Source organism: Platichthys flesus, chromosome 23, assembly GCF_949316205.1.
Source record: "Platichthys flesus chromosome 23, fPlaFle2.1, whole genome shotgun sequence".
NCBI classification, from domain to species: domain Eukaryota; kingdom Metazoa; phylum Chordata; class Actinopteri; order Pleuronectiformes; family Pleuronectidae; genus Platichthys; species Platichthys flesus.
In genome coordinates this window covers 5,000,681-5,026,280 of record NC_084967.1, presented here as the reverse complement: position 1 = coordinate 5,026,280, position 25,600 = coordinate 5,000,681, and the positions used below count along the sequence as shown (strand labels likewise).

The window sequence follows — 25,600 nt, the reverse complement described above, 5'->3', positions numbered from 1 at the left end:
TTACAATGAATTTAAACATTTCTAAAACCTTTTCAATTATATATATATATATATATATATATATATATATATATATATATATATATGAAATTGTACAGCTCTTCAATTTATGCCAAAAACGTCCTTTTTCAAATGAAAAATATATTCACTCAATGATTCTTATAATGTGTGCATGTGTGTCTTCCCAAAGATCTCCATTGAAATGTGTTTGTTTGTGTGTGTGTGTGTGTGTAAGTGACAACAGTGGGCGGTCGGCTGGTGGGGGTTAATCAACTTCAACCCACCGATTGGTCACAGTTGCAGCCCCCTCATGAACTTTCTCACTGGTAAAAAGAAAGTCGGCCCAGCGCTGGATTGAGTTCATTTCCACTATGCTCGTCTATGAATTCCACGCTCGACAAAGCAATAGAGGAGCCTCTATTAACTTTCATCAGACTAGCTGGTTCCCATTCACTCCATCGCTGCAGCCCATGAGACGAAAGCACTGCAGCAAAATGCCAAATTTATAAGAAGAAAAAAAAAAGAACAAACTGCAGACTCTCTGTTGTAATTTCAGTCTTTGTTTCTCTCTTGGAACTCAGCCATTCTATGAATAACAAAAAGGTCATTGACAAGATAATTTGCTATTCATCTTCCTCTGTGACTTTCATAAGGTTTTTCCCAATGTTTACACTAACAGCTGCACTGTTTTCTTTCTCTACGACTCACAAACTTAGTTAAATGTCTGCTTATCAATTCAGATTTAGTGTAATTGGAGTTGAAACTGGGAAGGGACACTCTGATAATACTCCAATAAGTCTGTGTTGCCTTTAACCAAGAAGGTTATGCAGCATTACACAAAAAAACTTGGGCTATGGATGAGTTATGGGTCAGGAAAGAACCCATTTCTTAATAAATGAGCAGACCTAGGACCAACGTCGGTCTCACGTTCAAAAGAGTGACAGGCACACAGACTAAATAGTGATGAGAAGTTCTTGCATGACAGAGAACACTATTGCATGCGCCCCTGGTGGATTTGTGCAGAACTGCATTTGAAACTACGACGTCTGAATGTCTGCGAGGAAGGTGAAAACTTTATGGACAAGTAGAAATCTCTTATGTTACATAGTTTGGTCAATTGTAAAACTGTGTTGGGATTGGGCAGCCATGGTCTAGGATTCTTATTGCAAAAATGGAAGAAATGAAGGCCGGCTGAGAATAAGAACAATATTCCTGACATTTGAGGAAGTAGAACTTGCAGATATTTGGTGGTTTTGCTTGAAAGTTCCAGTCATTTATTTAATTTCAGTAATTTTTTTGACAAATCAACTAACTAAAAAGCTGGTATTTTTCAAATAAAGACAAAGTTTGGGCATTATTGCACTGTTCATATTCTACAATGGAAATAAAATAATCAAACTAGTTCCAGTTCCCCCCTTTAGCAACATCATGCAGAGAAAGTCACCAGAGCGGTGCAGTGGGCTGATGGTGCTCTGATGGTGGTCCATAGATAAACAAAGGCTTTGAATCGCAGTGTGTGCATCATTTGCAAGACAACGGTCACAAGGGTCAATCTCAGAAACCCCATGACAGAAAGAACAATACTTTACAACAGAGAAAAATGCGGTTGTGACTGTGGAAGGAACATGTTCAGTCATCAATCGAGCTCTGCTCCATAGCACACACCTGAATGCAAGTAGTTCTATAAGCAGCCAATGGAACCAGACGGATCCAGCTCTTATAGGTCAACAGTCTGGTTATCACTTCTCCAACTTAACGCATACACCGAGTTTAGAATAGCCCTGAACGCTTAAGTGTGGCCGTGTGTGTGTCTATGTTTGTACATGACAAAGTCTGGTACTTCCATTAGCCGGCCCGCCGAGTGGCAGCGAGGTTCTCTGAGAACTAAGGCACTCCGGTAGCGTTGGTCCACGGTGCCAGCCCTTTAAAAAACACAACGGTGGCTTTTGTACGTGGGCACCGACAGAGACAGACGGCCATTGTCAGCGACTGTAACTTCAGACAGACCTCTTCGGCTGGAGAGACTGCAAAGAGAGCGCTGGCATTCTGTGGTTTCAGCGACTTGGTTTCACTCTTCCTCTCCTTTTCACCTTTTGTTCTCTGTGATGCAGCCTTCATCCTCCCTGTCCACTACTTCAAACTCCTGCTCTAGTTATCCCCACTTCCCCTTTCCAAAAATGTTGAATCGATATCCTTCCTCTAGTCACGCCAATTTCACCTCCTCCTTTAGAATCATATCGTTAGAGAATTACAGAGAAAGATCTCAAACACAGATCATTATTTAATACACTAATTACAAAGCACAACATTTTGAATGACTCCTCATGCAGGAGGAACTTGAAGGTCATGCTGAGTTCTCATTGGGAAAGCAGTCATTAATAAAAGGGAAGCTAGTCAGATGGTCGATAGGCATCTGAAACACCACACCTCGCAGCTTTACAGCTTCAGAACCAGTGGGTGCTGAAGATATCTGTAACTCATGTCTGTAAATCACAATCCATTGGTCACACCCAGATGTGCGGGTGGGAGGGAGAGCGCAGGGTTTGAACTTTGTGGCAAAAATTCCTTCTTCTCATGTTTTGAAACGTCACAATTATAACAATAGATTATTAAGGTGATTCTTACTTTACGGTTTAAAAGAATATTGGTCTCTCACTCTTAATGATTGCTGGCTCTTCACGAGGGGGACATTCAAAACAGCCATTAACACATTTACCTAACTCCTTGGTCATACATCAAGTATTATGTACAAGTTAATTTTGAGTAGCTTCTTGGAACTATAGTCCCAAATACTCTGTTGTCATGACGCTGTTCTTTAGCCTTTATTTCCTTTAAAAAAAACTGGGGGAAGTTTTTAGCTTGGTGCTTTATGGAACAGGCGCTGCAGTTACCTTGGCCTCAGTGTGCAGTGTGTCTTAAAATGGATTATGATAGAGAGGAAATTCTCAAACAACTCCTGCAGCATTACTTACTTCTCCCTTTTTATGTTGTCAGTCACAGCTAAATACACTTTGCCCCCTCGCCTCTTCAAAACTCAGGAGGAGCTCTACGAGCATTTGTTTGATATGGAGATTTAATGGTTAAGAAGTGGATGATGCTGCAGGGGCTGTTTGGGAAGTTTCTATTTCAGCCCTGTGACTCGAGGTCGGCATTGGAAACCTGACGACTAATGTTGCTGATCTCCATGAAAGCAGGTTGTAAACCTTTCACGGGCAGATGGGATGAAGTGAAGAGGCGGAGGAAGGAAGAAGGAGTGGCAGTGTCCTTTGCCCACAAAGAATAGTAACAATCCGTCTATGCAAAGAAATCACATTGGAGTCAATGACGAGTCCTTTTTTTATATCTAACAACCCCAGTGAGTAGTGAACAAAGTTTTGAGTGACACAAGTGTTTCACTGAGCTGAGTTCCTTGTCCAGGCTGCTCTGCATCAAAGAGATCCAGCTGTCCTCATGGCACAGACCGGCTCCAAAATAACCGTGACCGTATGCTGCAGCCACAATGAGAGCAGAATGCAGCTAAGTGGATTGGAGAATAAGAGCACTTGTGAATAAAATGCTTTAGATGGAGAGGCCAGTAGAGACAGTGAGAGAGGGGGGGGGGGGGGGGTTAGAGGGAGGGAAGACAAAATATTACAGCAGAGAGCAGCCAATCAATTATTCAATGCAACATCTGTGGTGACGATAACCCACTTCTATCACTACAGTCAGAAAATATTTCAAGTTTAGTTTTCAAACTAAGAGAAGAGATATGAAGTCTGCTGCATAGTACATCAGACCATTTCTGAATGCTAAATCGAAATTATGAGATATTGAATCATTATTTCGAGTAAATAAGTCATTATATTGAGTTATTAAAGCAACAGTCTAGTTTTTTATACATTAAAATAACAGCATCACACCATTTTGATTGGTAAAAAACTTACAATGAGGAGATGGTTACTCATAACTTTGAGATACTAAGTTCCTATTGTGAGACATTAACACATCATTTTGAGTTGGTAAGTTTATATTTTTAAAAGGTTTGTCATTAAAACGATTGAAAGGATTTTTTTAACCAAGTGGTGGTAATGTCAGCACAGAACTGAAACTCTACAAACTTCAAAAACAAGTAATTTTTCTCTCATTCTGAGGATTTAACAATCTGAATGAAACTTTTTACTTCAGTATCTCCTTCCCTCCAATTTGAATGCCAAAAACAGAAATCTGATTATATTTTTTTTTCCCGCCAAAACCAGACAGTTAAGAAGGCTTTGGGAAATCGCGCTAACAAGATTTATTTCCCTCAGTGAAGATTTTTATTTGGCTGGTTTACAGAGTTTGACTTGAGCATGCTGTGAGTGTGTGCGCGAGTGTGAGTCTGCATGAGTTTAAGTTGGTGCACACACACATAATCTCATCTTAAGCAGGGTTAAAGCTAGAAGGAGGGAGACACGCAATTATATCTCACTGCCCTACACTGAAGTGTATACTGTACTACATACAGTCACATAAAAGAGGAGATGAGATTAGATGGAATAAAAATAAACTGAAGTGGTTCACTAAATGAGTCAAGGCTCTGGCATAGACAGTGGGATATTAGTGCCAGTGTTCCCTAAGTTAACAGACCAGTCTTTCACGGTGTCAAATCAGAGGATTTCAGGATCATTAACTGTTCACAATTTGCCAATTCTGCCAAATTAAATGATAACAATGCAGCTTTAAGGTGACAGTTAGCAGCATCCTTATAAATGTGGGATTTCATTCATTATAACTGAATGTTTAAGTGAGGGAGGCATTGTGGTGTGTGGCACCATATTGAGCTTATTAAACAGGGGGTGTATTGGTCAAATGAGCCCATATTTAAACACTGTTTCTTCTATTCACTTCTATTCTTTCATTCAGAGGTAAATTGGTGAATAATAACTGTCTTATTGATCATGATTGGGAAGATTTGGAAACTTATTGATTGGGAAACAAGAGTATCAAATCAGTTCTCTGTACAAGAAAACATCCACACTACAAATGCATAATTTCTGCTAAGTATACGCCTGGGATCTGGAGTTTTAGAGCCGCTACAACAGAGGAGTTTGAAAAATCCAGAGCGGCGTTGTATTCTGTACAGTCAGCGTAACATCAAGCAACATGGAGAATAATTTACCAGCGATGGTGACCCTGTTGTCTTTGCTAACATCCGTTATGTAGTTAAATTCTGCATTTTACAAAGATATAAATGTTTACAAGTGTAGGAGATTAGCCATCTGGGGTCTTTCTGCAACCAACAACCAAATGCTTTATGTTTTGCACAGGTACATGCGTGCCCAGTGTACATGAGCTGTACTTGATATGCGTTTTCAGGCACGTTTGTATGGACGGGGAATACATCTTATAGGGAGCTAAAACGCCCATGTGGACAGAGATTGTAGTGAGTGAAGTAGAATGGATGTAGCCTGAGTTTATGGACTGGAACATTTACATTTTGCGTAAAGATGTTTTATTAACGTTTACTTGACGGCAGAATAGAGACGTTCACTTTTGAAATCCACTTATTTAACCACTCTAGATGCTAATTAATAAATAATATATTATCAGCAGCTTTTTATCTTGTCCTTACAAATCTGGTCAATACTGCTTATATCCCAATTGTTATCTACGAGGTATTTGAGTGTATCTCATCACTGTTCTCTTCATATAATTCATGGATTTACACAATCAGAATGCCAAGAGCACCAGAATGTGTGTGCCAGTGCTTTGTAGGCAATTAGCATGACACCATCAGGCATCCCCTTATGCCACCGGATGCGACCCCTATGGTTCGAACGCTGTGAGTGCACTGGTTGGCCAGATGGTAACTCACAGGGAGAACATATGATCACTGAACTCACATTAAACATTACACATGAGCTGTGACACTCTGCGTGGTGGCACGTTGGCTGGATTAGATCTATTAACTGGATCTATTAACAGTAGACATAACACACAAGCACATTAAAGACACAGCACAACTGCAAAAGCAACAACTTGACTACAGAAGGCATAACATTAATGCAAAATCCACATCACAACTACAAAAGCCACGAACGACAGCTCACTTGACCGCAGTAAGTAACTCTGCTCGTTTCATGGTCAACATCTGTTGTCGGTCACTTTCATTGTGATTGTGTTTCCGTTGTGTGCCTCACTTGCTGTTGTGTTGTCGCTGTGGCATTAATGAGCTCCTGTTAGTCATCTCGGCCACCTTAGTAAACACAAGTATTCCTCTCTCATGAACACACACAAACGCTGAATGAATGGTGGCAGTGCACTCAGTATAGATCCTGTTGCGGGCAGGCTGTGTCCCTCCAGCTAACCAATCACCATGCACCACCAATCTATTAATTCCACAGTGCATTGGCAACCACTTCCACTTCAATCACTGTGGCTTAACAGCCCACTAAAATATTTTCAAATATATGACTGTAACAAGACAAGCGACAATGTGTTAGCCATTTAAGGCGTTGAAGCCCATGTCTTGTGAGCAACCCCTGCAAATATAACAGTGACTCATCTAATGCAGACTGCTCGGGAGAGGGAATGCTAACGACTGGAAACAAGCGGCTAATGCAGGCGATCACTGGCAGGAGGCTTCAGATTCAATATGTTCCTGTTTGGAACGCTGGAGTGTGAGGTCTGTGTGGTGTCAGGTGTTCTGAACACCACAGAACAAGAACCCTGATACAAACCAACATGCTGAGCTGATTACTTTGAAATGTCTAACCGGCAGAATCACAATATATCACATGTCAGGATACTTGATGCATCAACGCAGTAACACATTCTCATGCCCCCCCCCCCTTACTGCACAACAGTGTGTATGGAATGACAGGGGAGCAGGTGTGGAACCACCGTAGGTCACATGCATGGTGTATATTATGAGAGAGAACCATGCTGTTACTAAGCATATGGCAACGTGGAGGTCTCCAACTAGAACACTTGAGTCCATTGAGCGGCAAAAAGCCACAACAAGCGCACTCACAATATGGCGATTTGTGTGCGTGTGTTTGCCTTTGCACGGATGAGTGTGACTGAAAGGGCAGAGCAAGAAAATGTGTGATGCTGAGAGGTGAACAGGCGTATTGTGGGACAGATGGCCGGAGGATGCTCCATTTCCTTTTCCCTCTAAACGAGTAAAGAAACAGCATCTCTGACATAAACATTTGAAGGGAAATGAACCAGATTCGTGACTACGGAGACATTCTGTGTGGTCATCAGCACCTTAACAGCTAAACCCTGTGTATCAAAAGACTTATCAGTGTTCTCTGTATCACTCTGATGGATAGACATCTTTACAGTCGAGAAGAGACAGTCAAGCTCTACTGGTAAAGCTTCCAAACGACCCCACTTCTCCTCTCACTACAATACACCATCCAGTATCTACATCACCTTAGATATCTATCTGCACAAAGGTTGTTAGAGCTGTTATAATCAGGTACGCACCTTTTAAATAGAATGAACAGCGATGTGTCCTACTGCAGAAGTTATAGGTTCATGTTTTGTGCACGTCTTTTCAAATCTTGCGGATACAGAGGAAACAGGCAACACAGAGCAGTAGCACCGGATATCTTGCGGGGCAGTGGAGCTAATAGTTCAAGCGAGACGACCAAGTGGTTTCAACAACAGAGGAACTTTTTCGGGGAAAGAGTTGGTAAGAAACTCCAGGCATCTATATGATGTCGCCTGTTTACAATGTGGCCAATTTAACCTCTTTCTTGATTGGAACTTTATCATAATAACAGTTTTTTGCTGTGATGAAGGGGAAGGAAGGAGTCAACAAGCAACAGGCTGGAAATGGTCAGTGAGAAATTAACTCATAATAAAAAGGAAATAGTAACACTGACAGATAGAAACGACAAACAACAAAGCTCACCCACAATATCTATCAGCATTTGTGTCTTTATTAAGTTACAGAATAATAAAAACAACGCCTTATTGGATCATCTGGTTCAATCCAATCACACTAAATCTCATCAAACATGGAAGATGCAGGTTTGTGCTCAGGACCTCGGATCTCTTCCCCCTCAAATGAAGGTCATGAGACTCATCTCCTGAGCCTCATTTAAATGGTATGATAACCTTGTTAAGAATCGATGTTCAACGTTTAAGCTATTTGTTTTTTCAAAGGTCAAATTGAAATGTCAACCACAGTCGTACTGAGGCCGGGCGGATGCAGACTAACGGGGGTCTGTCAGAGGGTTCAGGGGGGTCATCCACGAAGTCAGACGTTCTCTTTTTTACTCTTGTTGCCAACTACAACCATAACAATATGTCAGCCAATAGTATTAATATAAACCCAATGAGATTATAGTTTAAAGCATTGTGACCACGTTTTACAGGTAAATGAGTTGGGCATTTCACTTGTGGAAGAAAGTACTTTCCAGCGCCCTCTGGAGGGCAAACCATTTAATAGCAGGACTGTTTCAAACCTTGCATACAGTATATCCCATTTTTTCTGCCAGGAATGTATTTTATAAATTAACTGACTAGACTAGTAAAGCTGCTTAAATTGTCCAATATATTGTCCCTGACAATATATCAGCCTAACTCTCCTGTGCCTCTTCTTGATTTGGCAGACATTTATCTGTTTCCCCTCAAATAGCTTAAGTTTGCTCCAAAGATTTTCCACTAGCAAAACCTCAAATAAATTTCCTGCAGGAAGCAAAGACAAAATCGAACTGTTTATCCTCAAATGTGATATTGCAGATGCCACTGGTCAAATGTTGTCAGTGTGCGAATAAGGACATGATGCTCAGAGAGTGAAACTGCTCCACATGTTCTAGTTCGAGCGATGATTCATCTTGTTAAGCTACAGACTGAAGGGCAATACATGTCTTACTTATTTTCCTTTTTTTTTAATTAGTAAATGAACTACACAGAAGGAAATTATACTTTTCACTTCTCCATCTGTGATCCAATTGCTCAAATTAGAACCAAGCCACTTCTCTTGAATGTCTCCAGGAGGATCTGAAATTTTACTTCTGCTCCACTGACTCTTGGACTAATGATTGAAAGCAGTCGACATGAAAAAATGTGGAAAAATGTCTGGACTTGCATTCACAAACCTACCCTTTGAATATATTTGAATATGGGGGCCAGGGGGGCTGAAATATGCTTGGCCCCTGAAGCGTCCCTGTACTGTCAGTCATCAACACAAATGATAAAATAAATTATATAACTTCTAGCAATACAACAAAGTTAAAAATAAAAAATCAAGGAAGTGTATGTGCATGGATGTTGTACATGCATGTATTTGGCACCTCTGTGTAAATTGTGGTTCCTTTATGGCCCCTGACTCTGGAAAAACTTAGATACACCACTGATGCATATTGCCAGGATATTAGAGCAATGACTCCCTCATGACACAGGTCTTTAACTACAGGACAACGTGACACAAACAAATATGTGATATATACAGGTATTACATGGATTCGGTTGTAGGAACTCAAAGTTGGAGCACATCTCATCAGGACCGCCATCCTATAACAGACCAGAGCATCAACACACTGCCCCAACGGTACATTTCATTCATACTTGAACTTGTGTTTGGGCAAAAATGGCTCAACATGTTTGAATCACGGGAAATTGAAATCCGTGCACGTACTGCAGAGGGAACGGAAAAACAAAATCTGAGCGCCAAGGGGACATTTAGCGGCAGAGAACACGTTTCCACGGAGGGAAAGGCATGCATTTCAGAAACATACACCGACGTGCGATACGCATCTTTTTGCAGATAGTGAAAGACGGAGGGAAGTGAGCAGAAAATCCGGGGGAATCGAACGCACGCACGGGCTCAATGCAGCGAACACAGCATCACATGTCAGCCACCACCACAGTCACAATTAACGCCTTTTCTCTCCTTCGTCTCCTCCTCATCCTCCTCCTCCTCCTCACTTTCTTACCGATGTGGCAGAAGAGCAGCAGCTGGGAAACGATCGCATCGCTCCTGGCCAGTGGCGTCTCCATGGTGTCGGCGTGAGAACTGAACGCGGAGCGGCAGTCGCTGCGTTTATAAGGGACGGAGGTGCAGGCGTGCGGCGGAGCGGTCGGGCGGTGTGCGTAAAAGATGCGCTACCAGCTCATCCTGGCTCCTCCGCTGCCTCTGAACGCTCGGATTGGCTCGGCTCGGCTCGGTTCGGCCCAGCTTGGCTCGGTCTGGGTTTAAAGAGCGGGTTCCTCCCGGGCTGACTGGAATGATTTGGGGGGACGCGCGCCCTCACATGTATATGTCTCGCAATAAGGGGCGCGTTGTGTGCGCGCCGCCCACTGCCCTTAAGTGGAAAGGATTACAGCTGCTATAACGTTCTCATGATGTTACAGGGAAACAGTTATCTGTGCCACAGCACCAGTGTGATTCATATCCTAGATTTATAGCAGAGGTGGATCTATGATTTTTCTAAACCATGGGACACAAAGGGACCACATTTTTCATCATGTTTTGGACCTGTCCTTATTTGCTATTTTAGTGGGAAACTAAAGGCCTGCATCCATTGTGGTCGGGGATCAAGAAGGCCACAAAAAATGCATTTGTATTTTCAAGCAGTTACATGAAATAATTGATATTTTAAAAACTTGTCTTTCATTGTGAATAATTGCAATTTCCCTGAAAGATAAAATAAATAAATCTAGCAAACTCTCCAAGATCTCCCTCTTCTTCTTCCTCTTCCTCCTCATACAGGTCTCTTATGAACTGAGCCTTGGTCAGAGGCTCAGCAGTCACTTTGTCTGGATCTTCTTCATTATTATTTTCATCATCGTAAGCGTCAGTGAAACGCTGCTGTAATCTGCTTCAATATCCCTCTCCTCTCTCCTCAGCCATTGCCTTTGACGCTACTTTGCAAGCAAAGAGCACTAACAGACAGCATAATGCCTTTCGCCTTTCTCATGAATATTTCAGCTTATCACAATGTATTTCATTAGTCACATCTTTAAAACGATGACATCATGGATGAGACACACACATCGCACCCGGTCTTAATGGGTCGAGTCATTCCTTGCTTACAGTTATAAGCTCTGTATATAGCTCTGAGCAAAGCCACACGTCATTGAATATATTTTGGAAAATTGTTCCTCGTTTGACAAGTGCACCCGTTTGAGCACAAGCAGAGCATGTCCAAGCACATGCCGGGGATATTTGAGTGATAGTGCAGGGTTTTGATTGAAAGCGTTACAATATTTGACTGTGAAATGACTGAATCCTGTTATCAAAACAAAACAGCAATAATTTTACAGTCAACAGGTCTTTCACTCAATCAAATTGAATTTGTCTCATAGGGCTTGACGAGGTGCGACATCCTCTGGCCTTAAACCTAAACATCTATATTTTATAATATAATGATGGCTTAAATAGGAGAATGCATTCGAGTGACTTGGAGAGCTTGACGGAGAATCAGGAAGAGAGCTCACAGTGTGTGTTTCCCAATTTCATGTGAGGCACTGAAAGAGCTTTGGTTCACTGAACTGAAGAAGCGTCCCACAACAGAACAAGAATGTAGATTCAAGCAAGCCAGGACTGTCCCACGGTGGAATCAGTGTGTGTGTGTGTGTGTGTGTGTGTGTGTGTGTGTGTGTGTGTGTGTGTGAGAGTGATGGTGGTGAGATTTGGCAGCAGTTGGACTTTAAGATTCCCATGAGGTACACAAAGGCATAATACTGAGTGTGTGCGCATGTGCCTTGTGAGTGTAGCTCCACAAGCAACAGGCTTCAATGGTGCAATAACAAACAGTTGTGGAAGCTTCTAAATGTCTGCAAGAGAAAGAGTGTGTGCGTGCGTGCGTGCGTGCGTGCGTGTGTGTGTGTGTGTGTGTGTGCCACAGGCTTTGGCTCCACAACAACATGCTGCTCTAGTTGGTGTGTGTGTGCATTCATTAGCATAAATTAAGAGGAGATAATCCTCTTTAATTCAGGCGGGAGGCTTGTCTCAATTGTTGCACCAACATTTTTTTCGGATGCTTGTTACAATATCCTCCCTGGCCCCTGCGCTACCAGGATATAAGCCTGTGTATTTGTTTGTGTGTGCGTGTGTGTGGGAGAGTGCAGTGGGGCTTTTGGAATACCAACATGTACATTGTATCTCTTGTGTAATTACAAACCAAAATAGAATTAATAACGGAAAAGATAATAATAGAAACAGGGACAAAATGGGGGGGAAATGCTCAATTAGTCAGATATAATAAAAATAAAATGTGTAAAATTCAATCTTAAATTTAAATAAACCAATTAGTGTTAAGTATATCTACTTAAAGTTTGGTTATACTTCATACATTTTAAGTTGTTTCAAATTTAAATGGAAAGTGCAATAAGTTTGGTGAGTTTAAATGAGACAATTCAGTCTAGTTGCTTTCAACCATGCACTGAACTCTGGATAATATCCTGACAACCTCCGGAAGGAGCCGATGTGAAAATACAAACGTGAGACTGAGAGAGTTCCTCCTGCCGGCCCCCCTTAGTATAAACTCAGGATAATGTCGGAGTGAGCTAATGAGAACTCAGCAGGAGATCCTTCACAATTCACCACAACAGTGTCCATGCCGTTTCTAACACGTGACAGATGCAAAACCGAGCTGTACATAACAAAGATGTCATGAGAGTTTGAGGTGATAACCCCCGAAGCTGGGGTAGAGGTTCTATAAAGAAAAACATACATGACATCCTTCGTTGTTCACGAATGTGAAAGACAAATTCCGGCTTCAGCTGAAACCGAGGTCTTGTGTGAAGTGCTAAATTTTATCAGTGGCAACCACTGTGGTGGTTTTGATCACCTTAACCTTGCACACAGATTAACTCATGGTTGCAAAATGCATCCTTTTACAACAGCCCCTGACATGATAAGAGAACGAAATACTACTGGCATGTTTCAAACATCTATGATCTCTTCGAACACAACTTAATTCATGTCTACAACCCCATCCCAGAGCTTCAAGGAGGCTCCGCCCATCAAACCCCAACATGCTACAACCCCACACTGGATGGTTCCTGCCCATGTGTGCTGCTGAGCACTCATTCACTTCAGTCCTGTTTACCCAAGTGAAGATACCTGTTACAGGCAAAACAACAACATTACTCAAACTGCAAACTGAGTGAAATCAACTGAATAATGAAAAATGAGCAAAAACACAAAAGTGTAAAAACTATAGCGACACCACCTCAACGCAGCCCACATGTTCACGCACAGGGAGGGACTGTGTTCTGCGACAGGTGGGAAGACAGGAGCTGTCTGGTGACCCATCACAGCACCAACCTCCTGCGAAATATCGTGAGCTTTTTTCTCTTTTACCATAGATCCTGTTACTGTGTAAAGCTGATTCTGTTTTCACTGCATGCTGGCAGCTATGGATTATGGATTACGTGCTGGCTGCCTCTTTCCTCTCTCTGACTGTGCATTCATACTGAGAGTGGCGCCACATCAACATCCCCACTTGGACTTTCATTTAGGTCAACCACTGTCAGCTCACGCAAATCAGCTCTGTCCATCACACAAAATATCTTAGAGGGCACAGAGAGCGTTCCTCTCTTTAACACGCAGAGTAAGCCAGGTCTTTCTAAATTTTGAGTTTGACAAAGTGAAATATCTGAGAGATGTTAAACCTCTCCTAAATGTGTCAACAGTCCTAACCAACCTCAGATTATTATTACCAATATGATGTTAAGGTTACTCATCTGGGCAAATGAACACCAGATTTAATGGCAATCGACCGGCCTGATCATCTTCTCAACAGAACCCACTGCTTGCAGGGTTAAAAACTGAAAAGCACACACAAGAATAGACCATGAAACACTACTCTGGATACAATTAGATACAGGCTGAGACTTCCTCCAGTGAAGTGTTTGCTGTCAAGTGATTTCTTTCTCCACAAGCTCAGCTGAAAAGGTTATCTCTAAACATACATTACAACAGTTATCAGAGCAAGAAAAAGTCAAAGATGCACAAAACCTGCAGTTTTCCTTAAAAAAATTCTCTTTCGGTCATCACATCAATCTCATAATTTGTTTAGGAGCATTTGCTTTTGTGTGTTTGACAGTGTGTGAATTTGTGTGTGTCCGACCCCCTGTTGCCATGACAGTGGATGCTGTTCCTGAGTTGACAGTGATATTGACTTCCAGCGGTGGCAACTGGAGGTCAGTATCCTGGACGACACTGGGCTGACAAATACCGCTCGATGTGTGTGTGTGTGTGTGCACATGTGACAGATGATGTCAGTTCTCAATGCCTGCTGTGGAGCAATGCAGCTCTGAGTGTGTGCTGAACAATGTATTGAAAATGTATCCTTATATCACCGATTTCAACATGCGCGATACACACATCGCAAAAGACTGCTTGAACTGCGGTAGATGTAGTTCCATGTGTTATGCATTCACGCTCTGAGTGTCAATACATTTGGCCAATCAGATGGATCCCTGCTGCCCTAGATAATAAATTAAAGATATTCAGATCATTGACAGGTTTTCTTTCAATAAATCATTGTCGGAGCAGGAGAATAGAGTGAGAACAGAGAATTGCGAGGCGTCTCCATCAAATCTTGCTCTGCCTCCTACTGATTAAATTCTACAGTTTGTCCCAGGTCGAATTCATCAGTATTAGTGGTTGATTATATAAAAGAATTGCGTAGCGTATTTATGATCCTATAACCTGAGGGGGAAGTACACTGACTCCCTCTCTGCTGACGTCCGACAACAGTTTAAATGTTGATTTGATTGAAATGACGCCGCAACATCAACATTGATCATCGCACAATGATCTATACTTTTCTTAATGAGTTCAATCTTTCTTTACAGCAACACCTTCAGTGGATTTAGTGGAGCAGTGCATGGCTCCCTGGGTGTTTGCCCCAGACTAGGTGCTATGAGCTGTCCATGGTCCCTGTGATAAAACCGTTGTTAGAAGGAAAATAATGCTTTAGATTTTCTTACAGTGTCTGCATAGACCACTTCCTGTATGGGGTCTAGGTTCCACCACAGATCTTCCAGTCATATGACTCACCTGACACTTGAGACACTCTACAAAGTAGAGAACAATCCCAGCTGAACGTCTTCAGATGATTCTGGAGAGTTCAAGGATCAGTTTCTCTAGTCACAGACGGACCCTTCCTCCTTATCCTTTTCCTCTTTTTGCGCTGTAAACAAACACAAACATTTCAGAATCTCCATCTGACAACAGCTGCAGTGACCTTGTTGCATACTATGGCTGTAAAATGTATGAGTTGTCTGTGGGCATAGTGTACAGTAATTACATAATTATCACCCGCTGACCACTCAGGGAAGAAATGAAGGTGGAGCTGCCTCTCCCTCTTAGCTTCTCCGTTATATTTTGCAACTTCCACTGTGGACACAGTACAACACGCATGCATGAAGGCGTTCGGTGGCTTCTCAACATACGGCATGTTCTCGGGGTCCGGCTGTCAGTTAACCTTTCTCTTTTTATGGGAAAACAGAAAAAAAAAGAGGCAGAGATCAATTTCTGTGTGTGCAACTGTGATCAAGGCTTTGTTGTGTTCAGACACAGATGATGAACCAGTCAGGTGGACTTACTCTGGAGGGGGGGGCGGATTACTGGAGGATCATTAGAAGCAGACACAGGAGCTGTATAGGCCGGATAAAGGAAAATCCCCTGTCCATTCCTACATAGACACAATCAGGGAGGCACATAGCTGAGTGAACATGTGGGTTGGAAGATACAAGCAGAGGCTCACAATCGTGTTTTTGTTTGCATTTCTGTTTGTGACACTTACACAAATCCAAAAGGAACCAGGTTGTTCCCCAGGTCCTGAGGGAGACTCACTCCTGGGTCGTTGTTGAACGAGAGACATGAACAGACACAACGTGTCAGTTACTACCTGAAAGAGCTGAAGTGGAGTAAAAACACAGCCTGTCCACTTTATACAAAACATAATTTTGTATAATGCAGGGGCCAGCAACCTAAGGCACATGGCATGCGGCGTCATAATCATTGGCACACAGGCGATTTCTTATTAAAGAAATGTTCAAAGGTTTGCAGTCAAATAAGGAAGGCATTTAAGCCCTCACAGCTAGAAGAGTATGGCTTTGTTTTCCATAAGGACCGTGCTGTGTGCACGTTATTCTTTTGAAAATGTTGCGTGCCGAACGTCCAGTGTTAGGCGCCGCTTTGAGACAAGGCACGGAAGAAGTGTCAAGGATCAGGCAGACAAGGGAGAATCCATCAAACTTGCAGGGTCCAGGTATGGGAAGCAAGCAAAATCTCTCAAAGTCTTTGACACTGACAGAAACCATGCGACTGAAGCAAGCTTTCGCAATTCTGAATATGAGTGTGGTTGGTGGGATTAATAACAAACTTATTATTGCAATCATAATGAGATAAAAGTGTTGTTCTATATATATCCAATATGGATGGAATCGAATGACATGTCTGTAGGAAATATTAATGTGGTTCAATAATAAACTTAATATAAAAAAATATAGATATGGCACACTAATTAACAAGAACATTTTACATTGGCACTTATTGTCAAAAAGGTTGCCGACCCCTGAATGTATACTAGTGTTGTGCATATGTTGCTCAAATAACATTGATCGGATACGTTTTATAATAAATGAAAAGCTCTGGTTTGAGTTTCCCCTTTTCTTATTTTTTTCCTAATTTATAACTACATTACACATGTTAACAATCTCAACAAATAATCAACAACTAAACAGTGTCTGTTGCATCTGCATCCTAACCAATCAAATCAGAACGTTCCTGCACATCTCAAATATCACCACGCCCTTAAACTAATGGCCCAAGTCATTTTTTGAGGTTTTTCAGAAAACACAATATTTATTAATGAATTCACTCAAAAAGATTATGACAATAGATGACTATTGACAAACTTATAACAATGTCTGTCAATTATGTAACATAAGAGTAATAAATGACTTAGGCACATTTCTGAACATGCCTTTGTGACTTAAGCAATTTTAAACCTTCAACTTTCTCTTCTTGATTGACAGAGCACAGTCGGATCTCCAGCTTTTTTGCCTGGTCTGATGCTTATGAAGTAAGATCCATTCAGTTTCAGGAACTCATCATGCTTGAGCACTTTTGCATAGTAAGGTGATGGGCTGATTCTTGCAGACTGGAGAATGATGACGTAGTCTCTCAGGGTGAAGTTATCTGTAACTATTTTGCGGTCAATAGTAATATGCATGCTGCCACACTCCTTTTGTGTGTGTCCTGCAACAAGGTATTTCTGTGTTTGACTTTGATCTTGTTGTGTCCTCAATGTTCTATGATCACACCTTCAAAGGACTCTTCTGGGTCGCTTTTTACATCATCATCAGTCATTTCCTCTTCATGGTGTGGATATTTCTGCTGTGCATCTTCAACTACCTCAACAGGAGTGTTTAAGGTATTGTCTGCCCCATCTGAAACAGAGTCTTTGCCTGGTACATGCTACTTCATCGCTTCAACGCGTGCCTCATTGTCATTTTCAGTGGATGAGGCCTGATTGGTGTCAAAATTGTCAAAAAGGAAAAACATTTCAGCCCTTTGAGGTGAACAGTCAAAAATGTGTGATCACCCTAAGGGTGCACCAGCTTTTGTAAACAGTATCCTTTGTAATATCTTAGTTAAACACATACCGTGCTTCGAACTGTTGGCAGAATGACTGATTCTCCTCTTCTTGGCGATACTGCAGCTGAAGAAGTGATGAGCCATCAGTCAAACCCCCCCATGCCCCTTGGTGCAGCACCTTCCCGCCTTCATCAGCCATTCCTGCCAGCACCTGGACTTGATGCTGCAACAGGTCCTTTCAGGTACCTGCCTCCAACTGTACTGCCTCCAGGCCTCTGGTACAACCAGGCAGCTCATTGCAGCCAACAACAGGTAGGGTATCAACGACTACACATCAGTGGATTGGGATGATTTAGGTGACAAACTAAACTAAGGTGATGGTGTGTTTTGTTATGAATCGATGGTGTCGGGTCATGTCTGTGTGTCGCTCCGCTCACTTTAACAATGTGAGCGTCTCGTGTTGTACTGAGCACAACATGCTGAGGAGTCATTTTTCATGATGTTTAAATGCAGCCACAAAACTGCTACACATTACACAAAGCTCTGGTTTGGTATAAAGTGGACCAGCTGTGTTTTTACTCCACTGCAGCTCTTTCAGGCAGTATATATATATTTATATAGAAACTGAAATTTTGTGTTTGCTCATGTCTCTAGTTCAACAACGCCCCAGTTGTGAGTCTCCCTCAGGGCCAGGGTAACCTGGTTCCTTTTGGATTTGCGTAAGTATCACACACAGAAATGCAAACAACCACACAACTGTGAGACTCCGTGTGTATCTTCCAACCCATATGATCACTCAGCTAATGGGTCTCCCTGATTGTGTCTATGTAGGAATGGACAGGTGCTTTACCATTATCAGGCCAATACAGCTCCTGTTGTTCCTAATGATCCTCCAGTGATCCGCCCCCGTCCAGAGTAAGTCCACCTGACTGGTTCATCATCTGTGTCTGACCACAACAAAGCCAGACTCAAAAACTTTATTGTTTGTGTCCTTGATCACAGTTTCACACACAGAAATATATCTCTGCCTGTGTTTTTTTCTGTCTTTCCATAGAAAGAGAAGGGTTCAGCGACAGCCGGACCCCGAGAACGTGCCGTATATTAAGAAGCCACCAAACGCCTTCATGATTTACCTCAAGGAACAGATGCCAAAAGTTGCGACCGAGCTTGAAAACTCTGACAGTGCGTCTGTCAACAAACTCATTGGACAGAGAGTAGGTGTCTTTATTCTGTATGTTTAAATCAGTATCATAAAACATCACCACAGTTTGATTAAAGATTCACAACCGTCATCTATCAACAGTGTCAGACATTACTTCAAAAAAGTTCCTCTGTCACTCTTGACATTGTGACTCACTAAGTTTTGTTCTTGGGAATGATTTGTATTTACTGTCACTTGACCAGCGAACCAACCTAAATAGGAGAATAGGATTTCTGGCATTTTATGTCACAAATACACTGTGGGAGGTTTAGATGCAGGACCTGCACCAGTTATTGTGGATCTGTGTGTTTTATGCTTTTGTGTGTTGTCCTGTGTCCACAGTGGAATTTGATGTCCGACGACGAGCAGAAAGAATATTTCACAGAAGCTAATAGGCTGCGTCAGCTCCACAAGGATCTCTACCCTGAGTGGAGGGTGTCTGATAATTATGTAAGAACTGTACACTATGCTCACAGACATCAAGGTCACTGCAGCTGCTGTCAGAGAGTCTGACATGTTTGTGTTTGTTAACAGGGCAAAAAGAGGACGAGGATAAGGAGGAAGGGTCCGCCTGAGACTGGAGAAACTGATCCTTGAACTCTCCAGAATCATCTCAAGACCTCCAGTCGGGATTGCTCTTCACCTTCACTCCACCTACACATGTGTTTTTTTATAAAATGAGCACTTCAATCTAATCCTGGTCCATGTCTATAGTTCTTCATCATGTACAGTATCAAAATCAACTTGTAGAGACCTCACACGTACTGTACTGTCGGCGCCGCTGGAGACTTATATCATTTTCTTTTCTTGAAACAGGTCAAGTGAAAATGGTAACAGGAAGAACTACAGATACACTCAGTTGATAGAGCACATTCCTACACCAAGCCCACACAGTTCCATTACATTAAAATAGACCTTATAACCACAGCCAAATTATGTTCCTCAACTGCAGAGTGGTAACTGGTAATAACGATGTATGCAATGAAACCCTAATCCTAAGACCGTCGCTACAGAATTGGGATTCAGTATCTTGTTCAAAGACACCTCAGTATTCGGAATGTGAAGGACTGGGATTGATCTGCTTACTTTCTGGTTAGAGGAGGACCGGGGATGTGTGAAGCACTGAAGACATTGAAACTGAACACTGAGAAGCTTAAACTACGTTTAAACTGTGGCGGGTCAGATGAGTCAAAGTCTGCGTGAGTCTGCGTGTCAGCACGAGACAGCGAGGGATAGAAAAAGTGATTGAGCAGACTCAGAATAGATTGAATATATTTTATTGTATTAGGATTATATAATAAGTCTCAGTTACTACGTTACTTATTTATTCATTACTAGAGACCCATTAATTTGAGTTTGAGACCTTGATATTGGGTAATAATACCATAAACTGTATGATGTTTAATGTTTTATGGCTTTCTATTTATTCAGTTTTTTTTTTATAATTAAAATTTTTTGTATTTAAAGCCAGTTTAGCATTTTGGTCAACCTTGTTATTTTAGACACGCTGTTTGAATAAACTTTGACTTGACTTGATTATTTTTGTTCAAGAGACTCTGCCCCCCTACTCTCTGATAATAGAGTGACTCAAGTTTGTTTGTTAAGTTATTAGCAAGTGAAAGATTTCTGTAAAGTGGAAGATGATAAAGTTACAGCAGGAGTTACCAGTTAACAAAGTTTTTTAGTTTCCTGTGGATCACCTGTTTGAATGAATTAGGGAAATTGTGTGCATATTTAACTACTCAAGTTGTATCCTGCAGGACATTGTTGTGTTAGATAACTACTCCCACAGAGCTCATCAAGGTTATTAAGGACTGTTCTGTTTGTGAACGTATTGTTTAGAGTTTTTATCTTCTCAAATTAAGTAATATTTCCATGGTCAATGCATGTAGTGTTATTGTTATAACAATATGGATCTTAATTAGCACATGTTTCTCTGTGTGCATATTTTTTATTTATATTTATATTTTTTTCAAATACTTATTGATCCCATGCTCAGCAATAAACAAGTTCCACCACCTACGTATTTGATGAACACCCCCTAGCGATGCCTACCTTACCTAACCCACTCAGCCTCCTCTACAATTTTCTTGTTACTTTTTTTAATAATTGTTCTTTTCATGTTTTACACTTTCCTTGTAGATCATTTGTGAATTTGTGCAGTCATTTATAGGGACAGGAGTTTTGAAAACACCCGTGCTTTGGCCCTAAATCTCCATATTGGAGCACAGAAAAAAAACTGACAGCAGAGGAAACAAAAGGTAAATAGTGTGTGACAAAAATAGTGAATTATGAAGCTGTGTCTTTGAAGCAGCAAGAGAGACACACTCAAGTCTCATACACACACACACACATGCACGCGGTGACAAACACTTACTTTTATAAGAACAGGGCTTGCACCTCACCCCTACATCAGAGTGCTTGTGTTTTTAATTCCCTTCAGTCTGCACAGGCACACAAACTGGGATGGATTTGTGTTGGGCACCATGGCAACCAGTGGGGTTATTCTCCATCACTGTGGCTGTGGGAAAGAAGAAAAAGAAAGGCAGAGAGAGAGAGAGAGAGTTGATCAACAGCAGACATTTTACACACACACACGCACAAATATATTGTCATTCTACGGTTGTTGAAATTGGGTTCATGCAGCTCAGTGACAAAGGGGTGTGAATAGAGGCTTCCACAGAAGGAATTAATATATGTTTGTCTTTGATGAAACAAACAAACACACACATTTGAACGTGTATACATAAGTTAAAGATACTGCTACACTTCACTGGGGTTCCAATAGATTTGGAAATTTTTTCAAAGTAAAGTTCAACATTTTACCTGTGGAAAAGATCATTTCAGGATACTTACTGTAAAAACACTTTGCTCAATAAGTTCAGAGAGAGACTGATATGCCTGTGTTCAGGACCTCTCTCACTACCTACATACTGAATATCAAACCTTTTTACTGTATAGATTTGGAGATTTTTCAAAGTAAAGTTCAACATTTTCACTGTGGAATAGATCATTTCAGGATACTTACTGTAAAAACACTTTGCTCAAAAAGTTCAGAGAGAGACTGATATGCCTGTGTTCAGGACCTCTCTGATTACCTACATACTGAATATTAAACATATTTACTTTATAGATTTTGAGATTTTTCAAATAAAGTCCAACATGTGTACAATCAATTCAGTTCATTTCTGGATATTTCAAAGTTCTATAAAATCACTTTGCTCAATACGTTCAGAGAGAGACTGATATGCCTGTGTTCGGGACCTCTCTTATTACCTACCTACTGAATATCAAACATATTTACTTTATAGATTTTGAGATTTTTCAAATAAAGTCCAACATGTGTACAATCAATTCAGTTCATTTCTGGATATTTCAAAGTTCTATAAAATCACTTTGCTCAATACGTTCAGAGAGAGACTGATATGCCTGTGTTCAGGACCTCTCTGACTACCTACATACTGAATATCAGACAGTTTTACTGTTTGAAATAATAATATTTTGTTTGATAGGTACTGCTATACTTTACTACAGTAAAGGTGCGTTGGCTGCTGTATGTACCTGTGTTTTCCCAAACCATATCCCCTATTTGCAATGCGTTGAGCTCTCTCGTCATAAAGTCATTTCCCTACACATAGTGAAGACGAAATTTGAACATTGAGTCAAACCTTTATCACACTTCACATCGGGTTCTTCACACTGTAGCTCTGTTAAAATGGAGAGAAATATGGACGTTTTTCCATCACTTCGCCAATGAACCCCCCTGCGTCGTCGCCTTGCAGGTTTTGTCGAGCGGGCGTGACGTCATCACGCAGCGACAACCAGGAAGTGCCGCCGCGCGTCCTTCAGTGTTGCCCGGTGCTGCTGGGATTCTTGTTGTTGTAGCATCAGCAGCGGAGTTCCTGTGCTTCCTCTGGTCTCATGAAGTGACAGGAGCAAACAGCAGCGGAGAGAGGATTCAACCTGCCACAAGGTGAGTGCGTTCAACACGAGTCAACTCAGCTGCCATCAGTTCACTCTCTGTTCGCATGAGCTAAGCTAATGATTTGCAGCTTAATGTCGAGCTGAACCTGACACAGAGATGCCAAGTAGATTAAATTATTTTTGTTGTTGTGTTGTGGCCGAGGCGAGGACGTAAAAACGCCACGATTGTGCAGAAACAAGGAGTAAACTCAGAGTTTTAAGGAGCAGCAGGTTTAAAATAATGAAGTGACTGTACTGGTTAGCATAGCACAGGTCAGTGTTAAATAAGATGCACATTTTTGGATCCACACACTGGGGAAATGCAGTTGATCTAGCAGCAGGCAGGTCAGAATGAGGGAAGACAAGAGAAGATAAATATAGAAAAAGGCGATAGAATCAAATATTATGCACATTATATACACCGTCCACTGTTTGTGTAGAAATGTTATGAAGTAAAGTGCAGTGGTATGATGATTGCACAAGCAGGTATGACAACCTGTTGTACATAATCAGAAGGACATATTGTATAGTATGAGTGGAGTGACATGAGAAACAAAGCAGTGCAGTAAGATTTTCCATCTGGGCCGGTGCCTCTAGAGCAGGGATGCCAGGGTGAAATTTGGACAGGGGGCCAGATTTTGTTCAAGCGACCTCAGGGGGCCGGATTACACTTTCGTTCTGAAAAGGCCAAACACTGACTCAACACATGGATATGTTGGCTATTTGAAATTATTCATGATGGCCTACACATCAATAAGAAATTGCATTGGCACCAAAATAGCCTCACAGTGAGGCGTACATTACATAGCCTAAAGCAGGAGACAGTTACCCTCTAAAGACGTAACATTTTTCTTATCCATGCAAGTAGCCTACATTTATAAAATAGAAATGCAACAAAATAGACTAGGTGCCAAAAAAACACATTTCCTATAAATAACACAAGTATAAACTGTTCATTATTATATTTATTGAAGGCTTGCACATGAAAACACGTCAATGCATAATTAGGCCAATTAAAAGAAGTCCAGGCCAAGTAGGCCTAAACGAGTCACAGAAAGTAAGCACCAGAATCAAGTTGTCCAACAATAGGCCATGTGATTGAATATCCAGTAGGAATTAGTAAAACATCAAGGTTCTTGAAAAAATTGTCAAATATGAGCTTTCTAAAAACATTGGCTCAACAACAGATGAGGCACATTAACTTTGCCAGTCATCACCCGTCACCCCCAACCCATATTTCCACACACCCATATGCCTATATGGCACTAACCTGGCTAACAGTCAACCCCAACCCCTTTTATTCCCTCCCACCCATATCACACTGGAATATGATAAATGGGGAGACCAGCCTACTTTAGCTACTTGTCGAAGCCAGACACCTTTAACTTTTACCAGCTTGTCCATATCGGGGGACAGTTTCTGGACAGTGGTTATTTTCATAACATCATTCAGATGTCCGTGCGTCGTCTCTTCCCTTCTAACATCAACATTCGTCTTCTCCCTCCACTTCCTCATTCACCCCTGACCCGCCAACAAACCAGCCAATGAGAGCCTGTCATCCCACACAACCCCACAGCCATTGGCCGTAACCCTGGCATCCCTGCTCTAGAGTCTGACAGCAGTGGGGACCTGCAGAAGTGTTCCCTCTTACATTGTGTGTTACTGTGTGTTACTTTATGCAGCACCTGCTTGTTCACAATGGTGTTATTGCTTGTTCACAATGGTGTTATGGCAGCGGTTACTTCCGCTCCTGTATTGACTCGTCCTGCCCTATTGTGTGTGTTTGAACTCCCTCCAAGACTCAGGTAGAGATGCCGGCTCCGAGTTCATCAGAGAGAAAGGCCTGCTGGGATGCCAGGGACCTGCTGTGGAAATGTCTGGATGACAAGGACGACAACGCTGCAGCCTGCCAGAACTTCCAGAAGGAATTTGAGGCAAATTGCCCTGCACAGTGGGTAAATGATCCCGCTCACTTTCACCCACTCTATGAACTGTTAAATCCCGGGGTTTACATTTAGACGTTGGAGTTGAGAGCAGTCCCTCAAAAACCTAGAAATCTGTTTGATTGAAGAGCACACATTACCTAAAACTGAGCTTCAGGTTTATCGCAGGCCTCATCTTCTCTGTTTTTCCCGACAGGTGAAATATTTCACCAAGAGGAGAGACTACTTGAAATACAAGGAGAAGATGCAAAATGAAGGCTTCATACCTGCCAAAGGCCCCCAGCAGCCCTCCTAACAACTTGAGAGCCGACAGTGAAAATCTGCAGACTGAATGGCTTTAGCCTCATTCACACACGTTCAGGACTGGGGGAGCACTTTTGTTATTTATTGTATAGAGAAATAAGGTGCAGCAGGACAGCATACAGAAAAATAACTCTAAATGAGAGCGACGTGTGGCATCACTCGCACTGAGATCCTTTGTATGAAAGGAAACCACAGGAAAGCAAGAGGGAAAAGATCCACAATTAATTGAGTCAAGTGGTCTGAAAACGATTTGTTTCTTTTGTCTGGGTGGACAAACTTGACATTTTAAATGAATTCTGATTAGTTCTTATAAACGCAGGCCTTACATATATCTGGATGTACAGTACACACTCGTAATGGATCTATGTCAGCACTCATCCTAATACAGAACATGATTTTTCTGTGATTGAAACCAAAAAAATGTCTCTTTGTGTAATGTTTCAAGAGGAGTGTTGTTCTGTTGTTCGGGTTTTTGTGCAGTCAAATACATACTTAGCCTTAATAATTACTGATCAAGGTTTTTATTCTGTGGATAAAATCTGATGTGTTTTTCTGTGAATAAATAAAAAAACTCATTGTTTGATGTGATTTTTGCTTTATTGTTTTTGTACATGCATAATGTTGTATCGTCCTAAATGGAGTCTCTGAGATGGA

The 25,600-nt window shown here is 41.6% G+C and overlaps 2 protein-coding genes across 3 annotated transcripts in view; one reads left to right on the top strand and one right to left on the bottom strand.

The window, feature by feature from the left end:
- The window catches only part of ptprz1b (protein tyrosine phosphatase receptor type Z1b), a 71,325-nt gene extending 60,697 nt beyond the window's left edge, over window positions 1-10,628 (bottom strand). Inside the window, exon 1 of the mRNA XM_062382658.1 lies at window positions 9,912-10,628. Coding sequence (XP_062238642.1) covers window positions 9,912-9,975 — 64 coding nt within the window. The 5' untranslated portion in view covers window positions 9,976-10,628. The remainder of the gene's footprint in view (window positions 1-9,911) is intronic.
- Window positions 10,629-22,540: 11,912 nt separating this feature from the next.
- Window positions 22,541-25,534, top strand: LOC133948902 (cytochrome c oxidase assembly factor 6 homolog). Of its 2 annotated transcripts, none has more exons than XM_062382981.1 (3): window positions 22,541-22,710; window positions 24,506-24,655; window positions 24,840-25,534. In XM_062382981.1, the coding sequence occupies exons 2-3, from the start codon at window positions 24,512-24,514 to the stop codon at window positions 24,936-24,938; spliced, it is 243 nt and encodes an 80-aa protein (XP_062238965.1). In that variant the 5' UTR covers window positions 22,541-22,710; window positions 24,506-24,511; the 3' UTR covers window positions 24,939-25,534. The 2 variants fall into 2 exon arrangements, with proteins under 2 accessions (XP_062238965.1, XP_062238964.1); XM_062382980.1 differs by having other exon boundaries at window positions 22,544-22,710; window positions 24,500-24,655.
- Window positions 25,535-25,600: the final 66 nt, after the last annotated feature.

Coding starts and splice junctions, on each gene's coding strand:
- LOC133948902 (XM_062382981.1), top strand. CDS start 24,512: ATGCCGGCTCCGAGTTCATCAGAGAGAAAGGCCTGCTGGGATGCCAGG. Junction 24,656..24,839: donor CAAATTGCCCTGCACAGTGG/GTAAATGATCCC, acceptor TTTTCCCGACAG/GTGAAATATTTCACCAAGAG.